Source organism: Lipotes vexillifer, unplaced genomic scaffold, assembly GCF_000442215.2.
Source record: "Lipotes vexillifer unplaced genomic scaffold, Lipotes_vexillifer_v1.1 scaffold83, whole genome shotgun sequence".
In the NCBI taxonomy this organism is placed as follows: domain Eukaryota; kingdom Metazoa; phylum Chordata; class Mammalia; order Artiodactyla; family Lipotidae; genus Lipotes; species Lipotes vexillifer.
In genome coordinates this window covers 1,553,684-1,571,264 of record NW_006799780.1, presented here as the reverse complement: position 1 = coordinate 1,571,264, position 17,581 = coordinate 1,553,684, and the positions used below count along the sequence as shown (strand labels likewise).

The 17,581-nt window shown below is 35.4% G+C and overlaps 1 protein-coding gene across 3 annotated transcripts in view; it reads right to left on the bottom strand.

The window, feature by feature from the left end:
• SCAMP1 (secretory carrier membrane protein 1) overlaps positions 1 to 17,581 on the bottom strand; it is a 132,929-nt gene that overhangs the window by 40,041 nt on the left and 75,307 nt on the right. For all 3 annotated transcript variants that reach the window (XM_007471961.1, XM_007471963.1, XM_007471962.1), the window contains 2 exons: positions 10,169 to 10,270; positions 6,682 to 6,799 (listed from right to left, as the gene is read on the bottom strand). In XM_007471961.1, the coding sequence (XP_007472023.1) occupies positions 6,682 to 6,799; positions 10,169 to 10,270 (220 nt within the window). The remainder of the gene's footprint in view (positions 1 to 6,681; positions 6,800 to 10,168; positions 10,271 to 17,581) is intronic.

Sequence of the window (17,581 nt, the reverse complement as noted above, 5' to 3'; positions counted from 1 at the left end):
GCGGTACGTGGGCCTCTCACTGTTGTGGCCTCTCCCGTTGCAGAGCACAGGCTCCAGACATGCAGGCTCAGTGGCCATGGCTCACAGGCCCAGCCGCTCCGCGGCATGTGGGATCTTCCCGGACCGGGGCACGAACCCATGTCCCCTTCATCGGCAGGCAGACTTTCAACCACTGCGCCACCAGGGAAGCCCGGAAAAATATTTTTGTATTTCTTCCATTTTGTATCTATATGAGATGATGGATGTTCACTAAACTTATTGTGATCATCATTTCATGATGTATGTAAGTCAAACCATTATGCGGTACACCTTAAACTTATACGGTGCTGTATGTCGATTATATCTCAATAAAACTGGAAGAAAAAAAAAAGAAATCATGCTTTTAATATCCCTGTCATACCAAAATGATTTCAACATTTTTTAAAGCTGGGAAAAATGAGTTTTTGAAAATTGTTTCATTCTCATTTTGAGTTTTTGAAAAAACTTCTGGACCTCTAAGCCTAATTTTTTCAACTAAACATTTCTTAGAAACTCTCTATGAACCCTCCTGCCCATAGATCTGGGTCAAATACCCTTTCTGTAACCTCTTTAACTACTACTCTAGATTCACACTATTGAAATTCAACTCATCCTTTGAGGTCTATCTTAAATATTGCTGTCCTCCTTCTGCCTGAACTAGCTGTGGCTCTCCCTTTTGTCAGCACTTCCAAGACTTTTAGGGATGTATACTGTGACTCTTCTTTTGCAGGGTTTATTCACATGTCTTATATCCTACATGCTTTTTAAGTTCCTTGAGGGGAAGTGGCCATTTCCACTCAGAGTTATACCCCCAGAACACATAGTAACTTGTGGTAGAAGTCACTGAACAATTATTTGTTTCCATATCTCCTATGGATTAAACAAATGGCCCCAAATCATCCTTATTATTTAAAAAAAGTTACCAAATAAGTTCAGTACTACTCTAGCAGACTACACCTGTGTTACAAAGTAAAATGCTTATTAGTTTGCAATTACCTCAGAGGTTAATTGTTTTAAAAGTGAACATACTATTTGACACCTACTAGGATGGCTATAATCAGAAAATGGAAAATAAATGTTGGCGAGGATGTAGAAAAACTGGAATCCTTGCACATTGCTTGCAGGGATGTAAAACAGTGCAGTCACTGCAGAAAACAGTTTGATGGCTCCTCAAAAAGCTAAACATAGAATTACCATATGACCACCAAGCAATTCCACTCATAGGTATATACCCATAAGAACTGAAAGCAGAGACAAAGCAATACTTGTACACCAATATTCATAGTAGCACTACTATTCACAGTAGGAAAAGGTGGAAACAATCCAAGTGTCAATCAACAAACTAATAAACACAATGTAGTATATACACAGAGTGGAATATTATTCAGTCATAAAAAAGAATGAAATTCTGACACATGCTACAACATGGATAAACCTTTATGTTAAGTGAAATGAGCCAGACACAAAAGGAAAATATTGTTTGATTCCAATTATATGAAATATCTAGAACAGGCAAATTCACTGAGCCAGAAAATAGACTAGAGGTTATGAAGGGCTGGTGGTAGGGGGAATTGAAGAGTTACTGCTTAATGACCACAGAATTCCTGTTGGGGTGATGAAAAATGGAAATAGGGGTAGTGGTTACACAACATTGTGAATGTAATTAATGCTACTAAATCGTACAATTAAAAATTATTAAAATAGCAAATTGTATGTTTTATGTAGAGCCACAATTTTTAAAAATTAATAATGTAATATACCAAAAAGCATTGAATTATACAATTTAAATGGGTAAACTGCATGATATGTGAGTTATATCTCAGTAATAAAGCCATTAAAATATGCATATAAAGATTATTTGGATGAAAATATCATATGTACAGCATTATAAACTAGCAGATCCACCGAATTTGAAGATGCCTAGGTAAAGATAATTCACAATAATTTAGTTATATTAACTGAGGTTTGGGATCTAATAAGTAACTAGCCTAGTACTTATAGAAAAGGATAACAAAATTAAGATTTGGGCAATCAAAAGAAAAAGTGAACATACTAAGGATACCAACTGATGACAGATATAAACAATCTGCTCAGAGTGCCAATTTTTCTAGGGATTCAAAAGTATTACTGTATCTACTCTGTGTCCCCTGGATGAAGATAAGCAGCATGTGGACTAGCATTTTATTTTATTTTATTTTTTTTATTTTTTTTGCTGTACACGGGCCTCTCACCGTTGTGGCCTCTCCTGTTGCGGAGCACAGGCTCTGGACGCGCAGGCCCAGCAGCCCTGGCTCACGGGCCCAGCCACTCCGCGGCATGTGGGATCTTCCCGGACCGGGGCACGAACCTGTGTGCCCTGCATCGGCAGGCGGACTCTCAACCACTGCGCCACCAGGGAAGCCCTGGACTAGCATTTTAATAGGCAATGTGAATCATCTGACATTGATACCTAATCAGAAAAGACCTTAGTGTTGGACGATTCAGAGAGAGGAAGAGAGAGAAACAGCATGCCTGTCTGTGACAGTACAGAAAGATATTACTGTAAAATTATCAGCATTCTGTCCTAGATCCAAAATAAATCAGAAATAAAAGGGGGGGGAGGGTAGTGAACAACTACAATGCTTTCAAAGAAAGTGAAATTCACTTTTAATCTAAGAGGACTATCACTTTATATACAGTAGGACAGCTTCACAAAGCATTTACTGTAAAACACCAATTTAACTAATAAATGAGACTTTTCATTATTGTGGATCATATACCCCAATTCTATACTCTCACACAAAATAAAAGATTATTTGCAAAACAGATATTTTGGTATAGAAAAAGATTTTTAAGTACTTTAAAAACTTGTTTTTTAAAAATGAAATAACTTTTTTCTAAAATTCTTCTGAAGTGCAAAAAATCACTACTAACAATTATTTTATTAATGTGGACAAAGTCTATTAACAATTTTTTAATTTCATAGAAAAATAACCATTCAAAACTAGATCCCAAAGGAAATACAAATTATGTATTATCTATTTATCTCTAGCATACTAAGTTATTCTAGCTCTTATATCAATTAAAGGATGGGGGAAATTTTGTATTCCCCTGATATATAATCTCCTATAACTCATTCATTTGTTATTTGACCCATTTATAATACCTCTCCCTTAGCCCAAAACTATTATTTAATTCTTTCTAATAGCTTACTATAAAAAGATGGGCCTGTAAAAAAAATATTGTTTGGAAATAATCTAAAAGAAAATTTAAAAAATCTGTCTGTGAAAGGTAAGGATTAAACTATTCCCTTATCTATGAAGAGGTACAAGAGACAGATATTCTTGCATTTCAATTATTTTAAATTTGGATTATAAGATGACACTATGGGGAAAACAAAGATACCATAGTGCTCATACTGGGCACTTCAGACACCAATGATTAGCTAACTCCAAATTATGCAGGACTTCAGAATGTCCACAAAATTCTCAAAATTGTATTCATTGCCATTGAAATAAATATATACCACGGAGCACCATTTAGCTGGTACTGGAGACGCAGAATAGCCTAATAAAAAGCAACTATTCTAGAGCCAAAACAGTGTGCACAGATAACTTTTAAAGGGCATTAACTGCTTATGGAAAGCCTGACTCCTAGTGGTTATAAACTATGGCTACATAGCCCCAAAGGACTTTTTTCTTTTAAAATGCACAGTGTGGGGAATATAGTCAATAATAGAATACCGTTATATGATGACAGATGGTAACTAGACTTACTGTGATGATCATTTTGAAACATACAGAAATATCAGATCACTATGTTGTGTACCAGAAACTAACATAGTGTTGTAGGTCAATTATACTTCAAAAACAAACAAACTCATAGAAAAAGAGATCAGATTTGTAGTTATGAGAGGCGGCGGGTGGGAGACGGGGAATTGGATAAAGACAGTCAAAAAGGTGCAAGCTTCCAGTTACAAGATAAATAAGTAATAGAGATGTAATGCACAACATGATAAATATAATTAGCAGTGCTGTATGTTATATATGAAAATTGTTAAGAGAGTAAATCCTAAGAGTTCTCATCACAAGGAAAAACATTTTTTAAATTTTTATTTTGTATCTATATGAGATGATGTTTGCTACACTTATTAAAAATCATTTCATGACGTATGTCAGTCAAATCATTATGCTGTACACCTTAAACTTATATAGTGCTGTATGTCAATTATATCTCAATGAAATTGGAAGAAAAAACAAGTTTTGAGCAAGTATGGAAAAGAAAATAAAAAGAAAAATCAGGTGTTTTCATTGGATCTCAATTTCTATCAAATTAAAAGAAATCCTTGCCGTTACAAATATGAAAGCTGGCTCAAACTATATTTTAGCTTATATTATCTCCATTTATTGTACTTCATAAAATCATCTCATCTAAATTCCTTATTTCACAGACGAAGAATATGAGACTGGAACTAGGTCTTGAAAGAGCACTTGTAAGTCTTCAACTGGCAGAGAAGATAAAGTAACCCAGAGGTCAAGAAGCATACCATGAACAGAAACTGAGACAAAGGAATGTACATGATGTATTTAAAGAAACCAAGCAGTAACTTTTAATGGAGTATAAAGTCTGGATCCGGGAGTTGTGAAAGGTCACCACCAGCCCTGCTACTACTACCACCACAATCCCATTCCCCAACCTGAAGTCCACTTCAAAAATCTTCAGAGTGCTGGGTTTATTGGGGATTTTTTTAAGATTAAAATAGTAACTATACATAAAGTGAACTGAAGGAAGTGGGAATGGGGTGTGAGCGACATGTAAAAAAATCTCTGGGTTAGCTGAGGTTGGAAATGGAAAGGAAGAGAGAATATGAATCAGAACTTCTGGAAGGAGTGCTGGTTCTGAGAAAAGAAGGAGTTTATGCATTACTGTGAGATGATGATAACAATCAACTGGAGATATAAACAGTCACCTGAAGATGCAACTAAATGTTTGTGTAAAGCATTGTCTTTCAACTCCAACATTCTAGTTCATGCAGGTAAGGAAGAAACTGAAACAATGAGGGAGGTTGAAATTCCCAAGGAAAAAATACTGTAGAGCAAGCACAAAGAGCAGAGACCTGACTGCATTTAAGAAGACCTTTAGTTAAGAGCTGAACAAAGAAATGAAGGAGAAAGACTAGCCTCAGAGGCAGGAGAATCAGAACATAACCATAAAGGCTGAGAAAGAGGGGCCACCTGTAGAATAGAAGGCTTCAGCGCCCAAGGAGGAGGAAAACGGAAAAAAAGGCTGGTATAGGATCTAGTAACTTTAGAAAGCGGAGTTTCAATAGTTATGTATGTGTATTTCTAAAAAGAAGTAAAAGCTTTTAAGAGGGAAAATGAGTAGCAAAATATGGACAGAAAGAACATAGCCTAGGTTTCACAGAGTTTTGAGAAGGATTAAAGACAAATGTACAAGCAAAATATTTCAAGAATGCAGTTTTCTTAAATATAAGGTACAGTTATTTCTGTGCAATCCTTGTACATATTCCCAAGTTGCCAAGAGTAAAAAAAAAACAAAGAAAAAATGTTTTAAGGACTTATTTTCCTTTATGTGAGACCCACCAAAAAGTATTATTTTAAAACATAGGTGTAATTCACAGGGTCTCTATATTATGTTGGAACATGTGTAGAATATCAAAAATACATACCCAAGGCACGATAAAACTTTATACATAAAAAAACCTGACCTTTCTCCTACCCTATGGAATGATTTTCTTTAAGGCAGTGAAAACAGCTATGGGAATTTGACAGGAGGAGGCGCAGTCATCCCTCAGTTTCTGTGGGTACTGGTTCCATGATACTCTCATCCCCACGCCCATGGGTACCACAATCTGAGAGTGTTCAAGTCCCTTATACAAAGTGGCATAGTATTTGCAAGTAACCTACGCACATCCTCCCCACATCTGTCCCATATGTATACTTGAAATCATCTCTAGATTACTTATAAAACCTAATATAATGTAAATATTATATAAATAGTTGTAAAAACAATGTAAATACTATGTAAATAGTTGCCATTGTGTGGCAAATTCAAGTTTTGCTTTTTGGAACTTCCTGGAATTTTTTTTCCCTAATATTTTCAATCCACAGTTGCTCAAATGAGAGGATGTGGAACATGTGGATATAGAGGGCCAACTGTATAGCTAAGATAATTGGGCAGTTACTAAAAATAAAATTCAGTCCATAATCCAGCCTGAATCTGTTACCAGCTCACTTTATACTCTTAGATAAAATAATTTAGTGTCTTTAAATTTTAAATACAAATAAAATGCACATACCACACAAGAGGTTTACTTCTATTTACTAATCGGTCTACTATGTTTCATATTCAAAAAAAGAAATCAGAATATACAAAAAGATACAAATTTTAAAAATGCGATTCACTCTTCAATTGATAAAAGAAGGCCTCAGTTAACAGAATTTAAAAATATTCCCCATCTACGGGAAATATTAAATGTGATGCAATTTTCTAAAATTTATCTATGCATAACTTTTCATTGTAAAAAGTAATCCTCAGATAGCAAACTTGCATAAGAACACCACCAAATGGCTTGAGGTTACACTAAATAAAGAGCAAAATGGGAAAATGAGAACTGAATATCAGGTTCACTAAAAAAATTTACAGACATAAAATTTCACTTACCTTTTTAAACATAACTAGTGAGATGACTGCTGATGCTGTGAAAAGTGCTGCTATGATTATCATCATGATTCCAACAGGAATACTTTTGTTGAGACCAGTAAGGGATGAAATCCAACCACTATGAAATTAAAAGAAGAAAACTAAAATTAGGCAAATAAGTTAATGCACAATTTTTAAAAACAGCATAATAACTAACACATTTTCAGCACTTACAATCCAGGCAACATCTAAGTTCTTTACACGTATTAACTCATTTAATTCTCACAACAACCCGCTAAGATATATGCTATTTTTAATCCCTATTTTACAGATAAGAAACTGAGTCACCAAGATTATTCAAGATTTATCTGAGTCAGCAAAATTATTCAAGATTTATCTTGTAACTGGAAGTTTGTACCTTTTTGACAAAAACAGCACAGTCTGAATTCAAGCCTAAACACCAAATTCCAGGGCCTTAAATGTGTACCATGAGATTTTACATTTTTTAAGCCTCTGATTTCATTATTATTTTTTAAAGTTCATTTTAATTATGTAAAAAAATATTTGAGAACCACATATTCAACAAAGGGCTAGTATCCAAAATATATAAAGAAACTTCAAAGCTCAACAGTAAAAATAAATTCTTAAAATTAAAAAGTTTCAAATAGAAAATGGGCAAAGGACTTCCCTGGTGGTCAGTGGTTAAGAATCCACCTGCCAATGCAGGGGACACGGGTTCGATCCCTGGTCCGGGAAGATCCCACGTGCCGCAGGGCAACTAAGCCCTGCACCACAACGACTGAACCTACATGCCACAACTACTGAAGCCCACGCACTCTAGAGCCCGCGCACCACAACTACTGAAGCCCACACACTCTGGGGCCCGCGTGTCACAACTACTGAGCCTGTGTGCTGCAACTACTGAAACCTGTGCTCCTAGAGCCCGTGCTTCACAACAAGAGAAGCCACCACCACAATGAGAAGCCCGCACACTGCAACGAAGAGTAGCCCCCACTCGCTGCAACTAGAGAAAAGCCCAGGCGCAGCAATGAAGACCAGCGCAACCAAAAAAAAAAGAAAATGTGCAAAGACACGAAAAGACATTTCACCAAGAGGATATATAGATGACAAATAAGCACATGAAAAGATAAAACATCATGAGTCATTAAGGAAATAAATATTAAAACCACAGTGAGATATCATTACACACCTATCAGAACAGCTTAAAAAAAAAAAGTAGTGACAACACCAGAGGCTGGTGAGGATGTGGAGGCTGAATCACTCATATGTTGTAGTTGGGACTGTAAAATGGTACAGCCATTCTGGAAAATACTGTCAGTTTTTTAAAAAACACTGAACAGGGAATTCCCTAGCAGGTCCAGTGGTTAGGACTCCCTTGGCTCTCATTGCCAAGGGCCCGGGTTCAATCCCTGGTCAAGGAACTAAGATCCCACAAGTTGTGGTGTGCAGCCAAAAAAAAAAATCATCTATAAATAAATAAATAAATAAAAATTTTTACAACACTAAACATGCAACTTCCATATGAACCAACAATTATACTCTTCTCTTGGGTATTTATCACAGAGAAATGAAAACTTATGTCCACATAAAAACTTGTTCACGAATGTTTTTAGCAGAATAGCCCCAAACCAGGAACAATCCAAGGTCCCTTGGACTGGTGAATGGTTAAACAAACTGTGGTCCATCCATACCATGGATGCTGCTCAGGAATAAAAAGGGATGAACTACTGAGACACAACAATCTGGATAAATCTCCAGAGCATTATGCTTAGTGAAAAAAGCTAAAGTTTACAAACTGTATGATTCCATTTATATAACATTCTTGAAATGACAAGCAGATTAGTGATTGCTGGGGTTAAGGAGGGAAGTGAATGTGGCTATAACGGGCAGCATAAAGGATCCTTTGGTGATGGGAATGTCCTGTGTCTTCACTGAATCAATGTCAAGATCCTAATTTTGATATTATACCATAGTTTTACAATATGTTACCACTGGGGAAAACTGGATAAAGGATACTTGGGATCTCTCTGCATTATTTCTTATAACTGTCTGTGACTCTACAATTATCTCAAAATAAAGAGCCTAATTTTTTAAAGTCTGCTAAAGTACATGAGGTCTATCTTACAACAGGTCACCTTGTATGCACCGTCACTAGCAGATTCCTGTGCTATTTAGTCACTTCACAGGCTGCTGTGCTCAATTTTAACACTTTTTTCTAAGTCTGTTCTAAAAAGCAAAAGAAGGGCTTCCCTGGTGGCGCAGTGGTTCAGAATCCACCTGCCAACGCAGGGGACACGGGTTAGAGCCCTGGTCTGGGAAGATCCCACATGCCGCAGAGCAACTAAGCCTGTGCGCCACAAATACTGAGCCTGCAAGCCACAACTACTGAGCCCACGTGCCACAACTACTGAAGCCCATGCGCCTAGAGCCCATGCTCCAGAACAAGATGAAGCCACCGCAATGAGAAGCCCATGCACCGGAACGAAGAGCAGACCCCGCTCACCGCAACTAGAGAAAGCCCATGCACAGCAATGAAGACCCAACCCAGCCAAAAATAAATAAATTTATTTTTAAAAAAAAAAGCAAAAGAAATTATTTAGGTTTCATTAGAATACAAAAAGTGCTGTTAACATAAGCAGTATTTTTTAAATTAAACATTTAAAACATTTCCTTTCTCTCAAATGCTAAAGACTAAACACTTTTTAAAATCATAATGAATGCTACTCTTTCCTAGAACTGATTTAAAATACCCAAATAAATTCTCTGCATGTATATATGCCCATTAGATCTGCAAAGCTATCAACAGCTGTCTGACTTCCAGTGACTACTCTAATTCAGTAGTAGCATACTAAATGTTAAGTCTTCAAATACACTCTAGTTACATGATCGTTTCAGTTTATGTACGTAGCACAGCAAAGTTGCCTCGCACATGCTTTTAGCTTATAAAAATTCAACTGTACGCAATGGTTGTAAGAGAAAGAAGAGAGGGAGGGATGATTTTATACATAGGTACTCTTCTATGCACCACTTCACTCAAGGAAATGTTTGCTCCAGAGTGTCTGAAGAGAGATATAAATCTATGACCTTCTAACCTGTGTCCAAATAGTCTCAGTTTCTGAGGGTCCCCCACTGAGTGAGCATTTTGCCAGGCTAAGAACGATTCTATTTGTTTAAAGATATGTCCATATATGTGCATGCAGTGACTCCACTTTTCAAAGACGTGTGTGTATGTGTACGCACACGCATTTGTGTGTGTATGAAAATATATGTTTGCATACCTAAAATAGCGCCTTACACATAACAGGTAGCCTTTTCTTAAATTCCTTCAAAGGTTATTCCTTAGGAAACTTTTAAATTGCCTTTTTTATTATTTGTATACTTTTGCTAATCTGGTTTTTCTCTGTCAAATATTTTTAGGAATCCAAAAATTACAGTAAGATACTAGATGAACAGTTTATAACTAGAGTAATTAAAGTAAATGACTTACCAGTTACCCCAATTATGAAATCCTGCAGCCTGGAGTACATGTACAGCAAACTGACAAATATAGACGAAAAAGAATACAAAGAATCTGAATGAACTGTCACTCCTGTTTTTAAAAAGAAAGAGAGTAGGGAGAAAAAGAAAGGGGAAAATGTCATTGTTCTCAATGCCTTTACATTCACTTGTAGACTGACATTCAAACATTAAAAAATATTTTTAAAAATACCAGTGGCAACTACCTGAGACTTGAAATTAAAATAACATAATAATGTATGTGAACCGTTTATCCAAATACTAGACGGTGTTGTTATTATTATTCCAGCCTCACTTTGTCCTTTCAATTTCCAACTCCACCACAAAACATCTTGGCAAAAGAAAAATTATTCTGTTTTCCTTTTATTTTTTATCAACTAGCTTCACTGAATTATAATTAACATACAATAAACTGCAAGTATTTAAAATATACAATTCGGTAAGGTTTGACATAAGCATATAACTATGAACCTTCTCTAATCAAAATAGTGAACATATTCCAAATTTTTCCTTGTGTTCCTGGTTACTCCCTCCCTCCCCACCCACTGCTTTCAATCACTATAGTTTCGTATTTCAGAGTTTTATTTAAATGGGATCATACAGTATACACTTTTTTCTTGTCTGCCTTCTTTCATTCAGCACATTTTCAGACTCACTCATGCTGCTGCATGTAACAAAAGTCCATTCTTTTTCATTGCTGAGTAGTATTCCATTGTATAGTACCACCACAGTTTGTTTATTCATTCACCTGTTGATGATCAGTTAGATTGTTTCTAGTTTTTTACTTCTATAAATAAAGCTGCCATGGACATTCATGCATATGTCTACATATGAACATATATTTCTTTTTCTCCTGGGTAACTACCTAGAAGTGGAATGGCTAGAACACATAGATATAAGTTTAACATTTTTCTAAATTAATTAATTTTATTTTTGGCTGTGTTGGATCTTCGTTGCTGCGTGCGGGCTTTCTCTAGTTGCGGCGAGCGGGGGCTACCCTTCGTTGCAGTGCACGGGCTTCTCATTGCAGTGGCTTCTCTCGTTGTGGAGCGTGGACTCTAGGCGCATGGGCTTCAGTAGTTGTGGCATGCGGGCTCTAGAGCGCAGGCTCAGTAGTTGTGGTGCATGGAGCTTAGCTGCTCCACGGCATGTGGGATCTTCCCAGACCAGGGCTCAAACCCATGTCCCCTTCATTGGCAGGCAGATTCTTAACCACTGCGCCACCAGGGAAATCCCAAGAGTGTCTTTTAAAGAAAAATTGGAGTTCATGAAAAGACAAAACTTATCAATTTGTTCTTTTATGGATCTTGATTTTATTGCTGTATCTAAGAAATCTGTGCCAAAGACAAGGACACAGTTTTTTTTTTTTCTTGTCTTTCTCCAGAAGTTTTATCTTTTTTTGGTTTTACATTTAAGTCTATGTCCCTTTTTTAGTTAATTTTTAAAATATAGTATGAGGTATGGATTAAAGTTCTTTTTTGCATACAGATACACAATTATTCCAGCATAATTTCTTAAAAAGACTGTCCTTTCTACACTGCATTACCTTTGTACCTTTCTAAAAAATCAGTAATCTATATATGGGTGCGTTTATTTCTGGACACTCTATTCTGTCTCATTGTTCTATATGTCAATACGATTACCTGGGTTTTCTAATAAGTCTTCAAATTTGTAGTACTAATCTTCCAACTTTGTTGTCCTTTTTCGAAGTTGTTTTGGCTATTCTAGACTATTACATTTCTATACACATTTTAGAATCACCTTGTTCATTTCTATAAAAAAACATGGAGGGATTTTTATTGGGATTGCATCGCATCTATAGATCCATTTTGAGAGAATTCACATCATCATAATGTTGAGTCTTCCAATCCATTAACAAGGTATATCTCTCCATTTATATTTTCTGCATAGATGATTATGTAATCTGTGAATAAAGACAGTTTTACTTTTTCCTTTCTAATTTGATGCCTCTTGCTTGGTTTTCCAGCCTGTTTATACTGGCTAGAACTTCCATTTCAATCTGAATATAAGTGGTGAGAATGAACATCCTTATCTTGTTCTTGATGTTAAGCAGAAACCCCTTTCAGTCTTTCACCATTAAGTATGATGTTAGCTGTTACCGTTTTTCAAAGATACCCTTTATCAAGTTGAGAAAGTTACCTTTTATTCCCAGTTTATTGAGTGTTTTTATCATGAAAGTGATTGTTGTTAGATTTTGTCACATGCTTTTTCTGCATCAATTAAGATGATCATATGGTTTTTCTATTTTAGTTTGTAATACAGTGAATTACAATAACTAATTTTCTAATATTAAACCAACCTTGAATTCCAAGAATAAGCTGCACCCACTTGATCATGACACAGTATCTTTACACATACTGTTGAATTTGATTTGTTTGGCAAGATTTTCAAATGTTCTAAGTTTACTCCATTCCTGTTCATCCCAGTGACTATTCCGACCCCAAAACACATTTTTGGAAGTCTTCATTAGAGAAGATTTGTCCCTTCCACTTCATTTATTTATCATTTGTTTATGTGAGCATGGCTCATAGATATTTTCTTTCTTCTTTTTAATTATTATCTTGCTTTATTATCTATGTACCAAGAAACCAGAATATCAGAATGGTTAAAATTATGTATGTAATATAGTCTCTGAATAAGGGCTTCATAAATAGACTAATTCTAAAGGCTTCATAACAGCTATTTCAGTTACCAAAGAGGGATCTTTCTACTTAGTTCCAAGCTCAGAGATATAGTCTAGAAGCTGAAACTGCCTAATAACAACCTCTAAGAAATCTATCACAAGGTACAGAATACGTTTTAAAACTTAAGCTGTCCTACTAAAAAGGAACTACTTCTAAAACATTGCTCTCAAATACAAATGGACGAATGTAAAAATTGGTTCGCCTTCCTCTTTTATAGGTACAGTTAGTACCTATAAAAGCACAGCTAGTATACTAAGTTGATGAAATGGAAACCTCGGAGTCCTTAAAACTCATTTTTTCTACTTTTACTATTGAAGGAGGCTAAATATCTTTCTCAATAGACTGTGTTTGCCTCATTTTATCAACCAACTTTCCTGTTTCTGGACAAGGAGACGGTAAAATTCATTTTGTGTACATTTACCATGCTAATATAAATGATTATTTAAAAAATATTTCAACTTTCTCTGAGATTTAAACTCCACGTGCCAGCACTTACTCAACTATCTGGACTCTTACAAGAGTGCACAAATCTTCCTCTATCTAATCTGTCCAAATTATTACAAATGTAAAATCAAATTCAGATTTTTAAAAGGTTACTTTGTTTTTAACTATACAAAGCAGTCACTGAAAATATAGTTCTTCACATCAAAACAATATAAAAAAGTGAATCTAACTCCCCTGTGAAAACGATTTTACAATACCAGGTTGCAATTCCCTGCCGAAAGCCTAAAATTTATTAAAGACATATGCAAAAAACTGAGGTAGGCATAGTGCTAGAAAGCACATTAAGTATAAATAATTTCCCGTATACTAAATAGTAGAAAACTCTGTAAAGTGTAAACTTAAACAATACAATCATCACATGAATTTCAAGTTCATTTGAGTTGCTTTAAGAGCCAGGTAAGGCTGCGAAGCTCTTACAGGGCCAGATAACCACTCCCTACCCCTCAAGTGGAGGGCTGTACCAGAGCCAGAATCAGAAAAGGTCCAGAAGAAAAAACATCATTGCGGGTGTAGACAATGTCTATTGGCATCCCAAATCAAAGGCGATGGGTCTTGTATATAGAAAGAGGTTACCAAGCCGACTGTTTAAACAACCCAGCTTGTACACAGCCATTTTAATCCAAAGAAGAAAGAGTAGAACTACAGTTAGAAAAACACTATCAATTGATTTGAGCTATAAGTAGTTTTAAATTGTAATCCGCCTCAGTTTACAGTGAAGCACTTGTGGTATTTTGAATATTTATTCATAATAGATCCAACTATGTAACCAATTTCTTCATCAGAATAGATAAGTAAATAATAAAAGCTTCCTATTGCTTGCCATCCTGGCTCTTCCAGATCAAAGCCTATTGGAAAACTTAATCTCAAATAAGCCAGTTGTTTTTGGTTTAATTGTCTTCAAATAACATACTGACAAGTTATAGTACACCTTTCATAAAAATGTCCTTCCCTAAATTATTATTAAAAATCTCAGAAAAACTGTATTAAGATCACATAAACCTTTTATTTCACATTACATATCAATAACAGAGATTAATCACAACTACAGTTTGAGGAATCAGGGAAGACCAAGTATTTCATTATTTTAAAAGGGAGAACAGAAATTTTACATTTAATCACAATAAATGGGTACAACTTAACTAAAGTACTAAATGTTTTACCTTTGGTAACTCAGCATAGTAGTTAACAGCATGTAGCTTTAGAGAAAGATTTGAGTTTGAATCCAGACACTTCCAGTTAAAGTTGTGTAACTTCAAAGAAAATTTAGGCCTAAATCTGAGATTTTCTATTTGCAAAATAGGAACAACAGTGGAATCTACCTTTATATGGATGAAATAATACATGTAAAGTGCTTAGCGGGGGATGTACAGGCACTTAGGAAACAATCAATAAATGTTACTTGTTGGTACCTCTCTTACACCAGTACAGTACTGCACTGCAAACAATTTTGCTCACAGAAGTAATATTCTGCTTACAGACGTGACATTTAGCTTCTGATAAAATCTTGAAAATTTCTGGGACATGGTTGGTAACTTCATTACTACCAGAATCAAGTAATACATGAAATTCCTGATGATGCAGATGATGTAAAGGCAATAGAATAAAAAGGAACCTAAGAAATACAGCTGCTTTCCTTGTCTTAGTCACTTTGAGATACAAGGCTATCTAAACCAGCCTCATTCTCCCCCTAATGCTTTTGTGCCAAAATCAATTCTTTCTCCAAGAACAGGGCTCCATAAGTAGGCTTTAAAAGGCAGCACCACGAACCCACCCAAATTGTACATAATATTTTGCATGTCTGTATCTTTTTAGGAAGAGGAGTCACAAATTTTAGGTCCACAGTGGAGTCTGTGATATAAAATCTATTAAGAACACTCACTAGCCTAAACTAAAATGCATAGAACTGGGATGGAAGGGAGCCTAGACTTTGTCTTCTTTCCATCTGTGTTCTGCTAAAAGCAGGGGGCATAATAAAAAGTTTGTATGTAATGAAATTTTAAACTTGGACAATTTTAAACCTAGTCCACAACCTGGGTTCAAGCTTTGGATCTTCTATACTTAACTGACTCCCTATTTTGCAATATCAGCTAACATTTGTTCAACATTACGTGCCAGGAACCATGGCAAACACATGGATTACCCATTTAATGCTTACATTACCCCCATGAGGTAGACACTAATATTGACTCCATTTTACTGATGAATAAACAGATTTAGAGAGGTTAAATGATCCAAAAACAGAGCTAGTAACAGAAATGCTGAGACCTGTCTGTGTATCCTGATGTTTTTAGCCATGTGATAAAGCTATCTCTAGGATATTATTTTAATTCCATCTTGCCCAAGAAAGCTAATCATCAATCAACAGAATACCACTATCTACATTAAATTAATCCCAAATGCTCAGTCTTCCTTATATGAGATTATAATTTTTTTCATTTGTAATAATTTATGTTCTTTAAAATACTTCCTTTTAGAAAAAGTCAGGGAGGATACAATAGACAGAATAGTATTTTGCAGCTAATAAGAAAATAAGGACTAAAATTTACTAAAACTTTTACTTGATTAGTCAAAGATTTTCTTGAGTGACAACTAAAATCTCACAGTTGAATTGCCATTCAATTTAGAAAGCATTAAACAGCTAAACTCAGCCAATAGGCAACCATTTTCAAATTACCTTTGAACAGCAAAACTAATTAATTTAAAGCAAAATAGAAGTCAAGTTAACATTGGTTAGACTCTAGGTCACAATTAAACTGTTTTCATCATATTACACAAGGCTCTTATCAAAGAGAAAACTTCAGAACATATATTTTTTTCCTACAAATATGCCTCTAAGACACTTCTGTCAACAAAGAATACTGAACAATAATACAGCTTGAGTTTTGAGGTATCTAGCACTCTTATTTTAAATGAGAAGTTTAAAATAACTATGATTAATATGTTCAAGACTCCAGTCAAAAAGGTAGATACCATGAATGAAGAGGACTCTCAGCATATAAGTAAGCTATAGAAAATAACCAAATGACTATGGTAGAAATGAAAACCATGGTAACAGACATGAAGAACACCTTGGACAAGCTCATCAATACACTCAATACAGCTGAGGGTGAACTTGAAGATAGAAACTATACAAACTGAAATGCAAGGATTAAAAAAGAGTGGACAAAACAAGAACAGAGCATCTAAGAGCTGAAGGACAATATCAAACAGTCTGACACATATAACACACATATCTGACACATATAACACACATATCTGACACATATCTGACACATATAACAGGAATTCCAGAAAAAAAAAAAGAAGTGGCAGAATTACCTGAACAGATAATGACTGAGAATTTTCCGAAGTTAACTAAATACTCCAAATGACAAATCCAAGAAAATTAGAGAACACTGAAGATACACACCAAAACACACACAAATGAACACACAAACATGCACATCATAATCAAAATGCCCAAAATCAGAAATAAGGAAAAAATCTTGAAGGCAGAAAGAGAAAAAATACTTTAAAAACAGAACAAGAATTATAACAGACATCTCATCAAAAGCTCTGCAAGCCAGAATACATCAAAGTGATGTGTTTAAAATATGGAAAGAAAAAAAAAAAACTCAGAATTTTATACCCAGTAAAAATATCTTTCAAAAATGAAACACTAGGGCTTCCCTGGTGGCACAGTGATTGAGAGTCTGCCTGCCGATGCAGGGGACACGGGTTCGTGCCCCGGTCCAGGAAGATCCCACATGCCACAGAGCGGCTGGGCCCGTGAGCCATGGCCGCTGAGCCTGCGCATCCGGAGCCTGTGCTCCGCAACGGGAGAGGCCACAACAGTGAGAGGCCTGCGTACGGCAAAAATAAATAAATAATAAATAAATAAAAATGAAAAACTAAAGGACTGGTTACCAGCAGACTTGTACTAAAAGAAATATTTAACAAAATTCTTCTGGCAAAACAATTATGATATGAGACAGAAACATGGGTCTAAACAAGAAAATGAAAAGTGCTGAAATGGCTTTAATGAAGTCCATTATAAAATTCATTTCTCTCCATTTTTAATTTTTATAAAAGACAACTGTCTGAAGCAAAAGTAATTGCAATGCATTGTGTATTTCTAGTGTATGTAAAAATAAAATACCTAACAAAAATAGCACAAAGAATTGGGGAAGAAAATG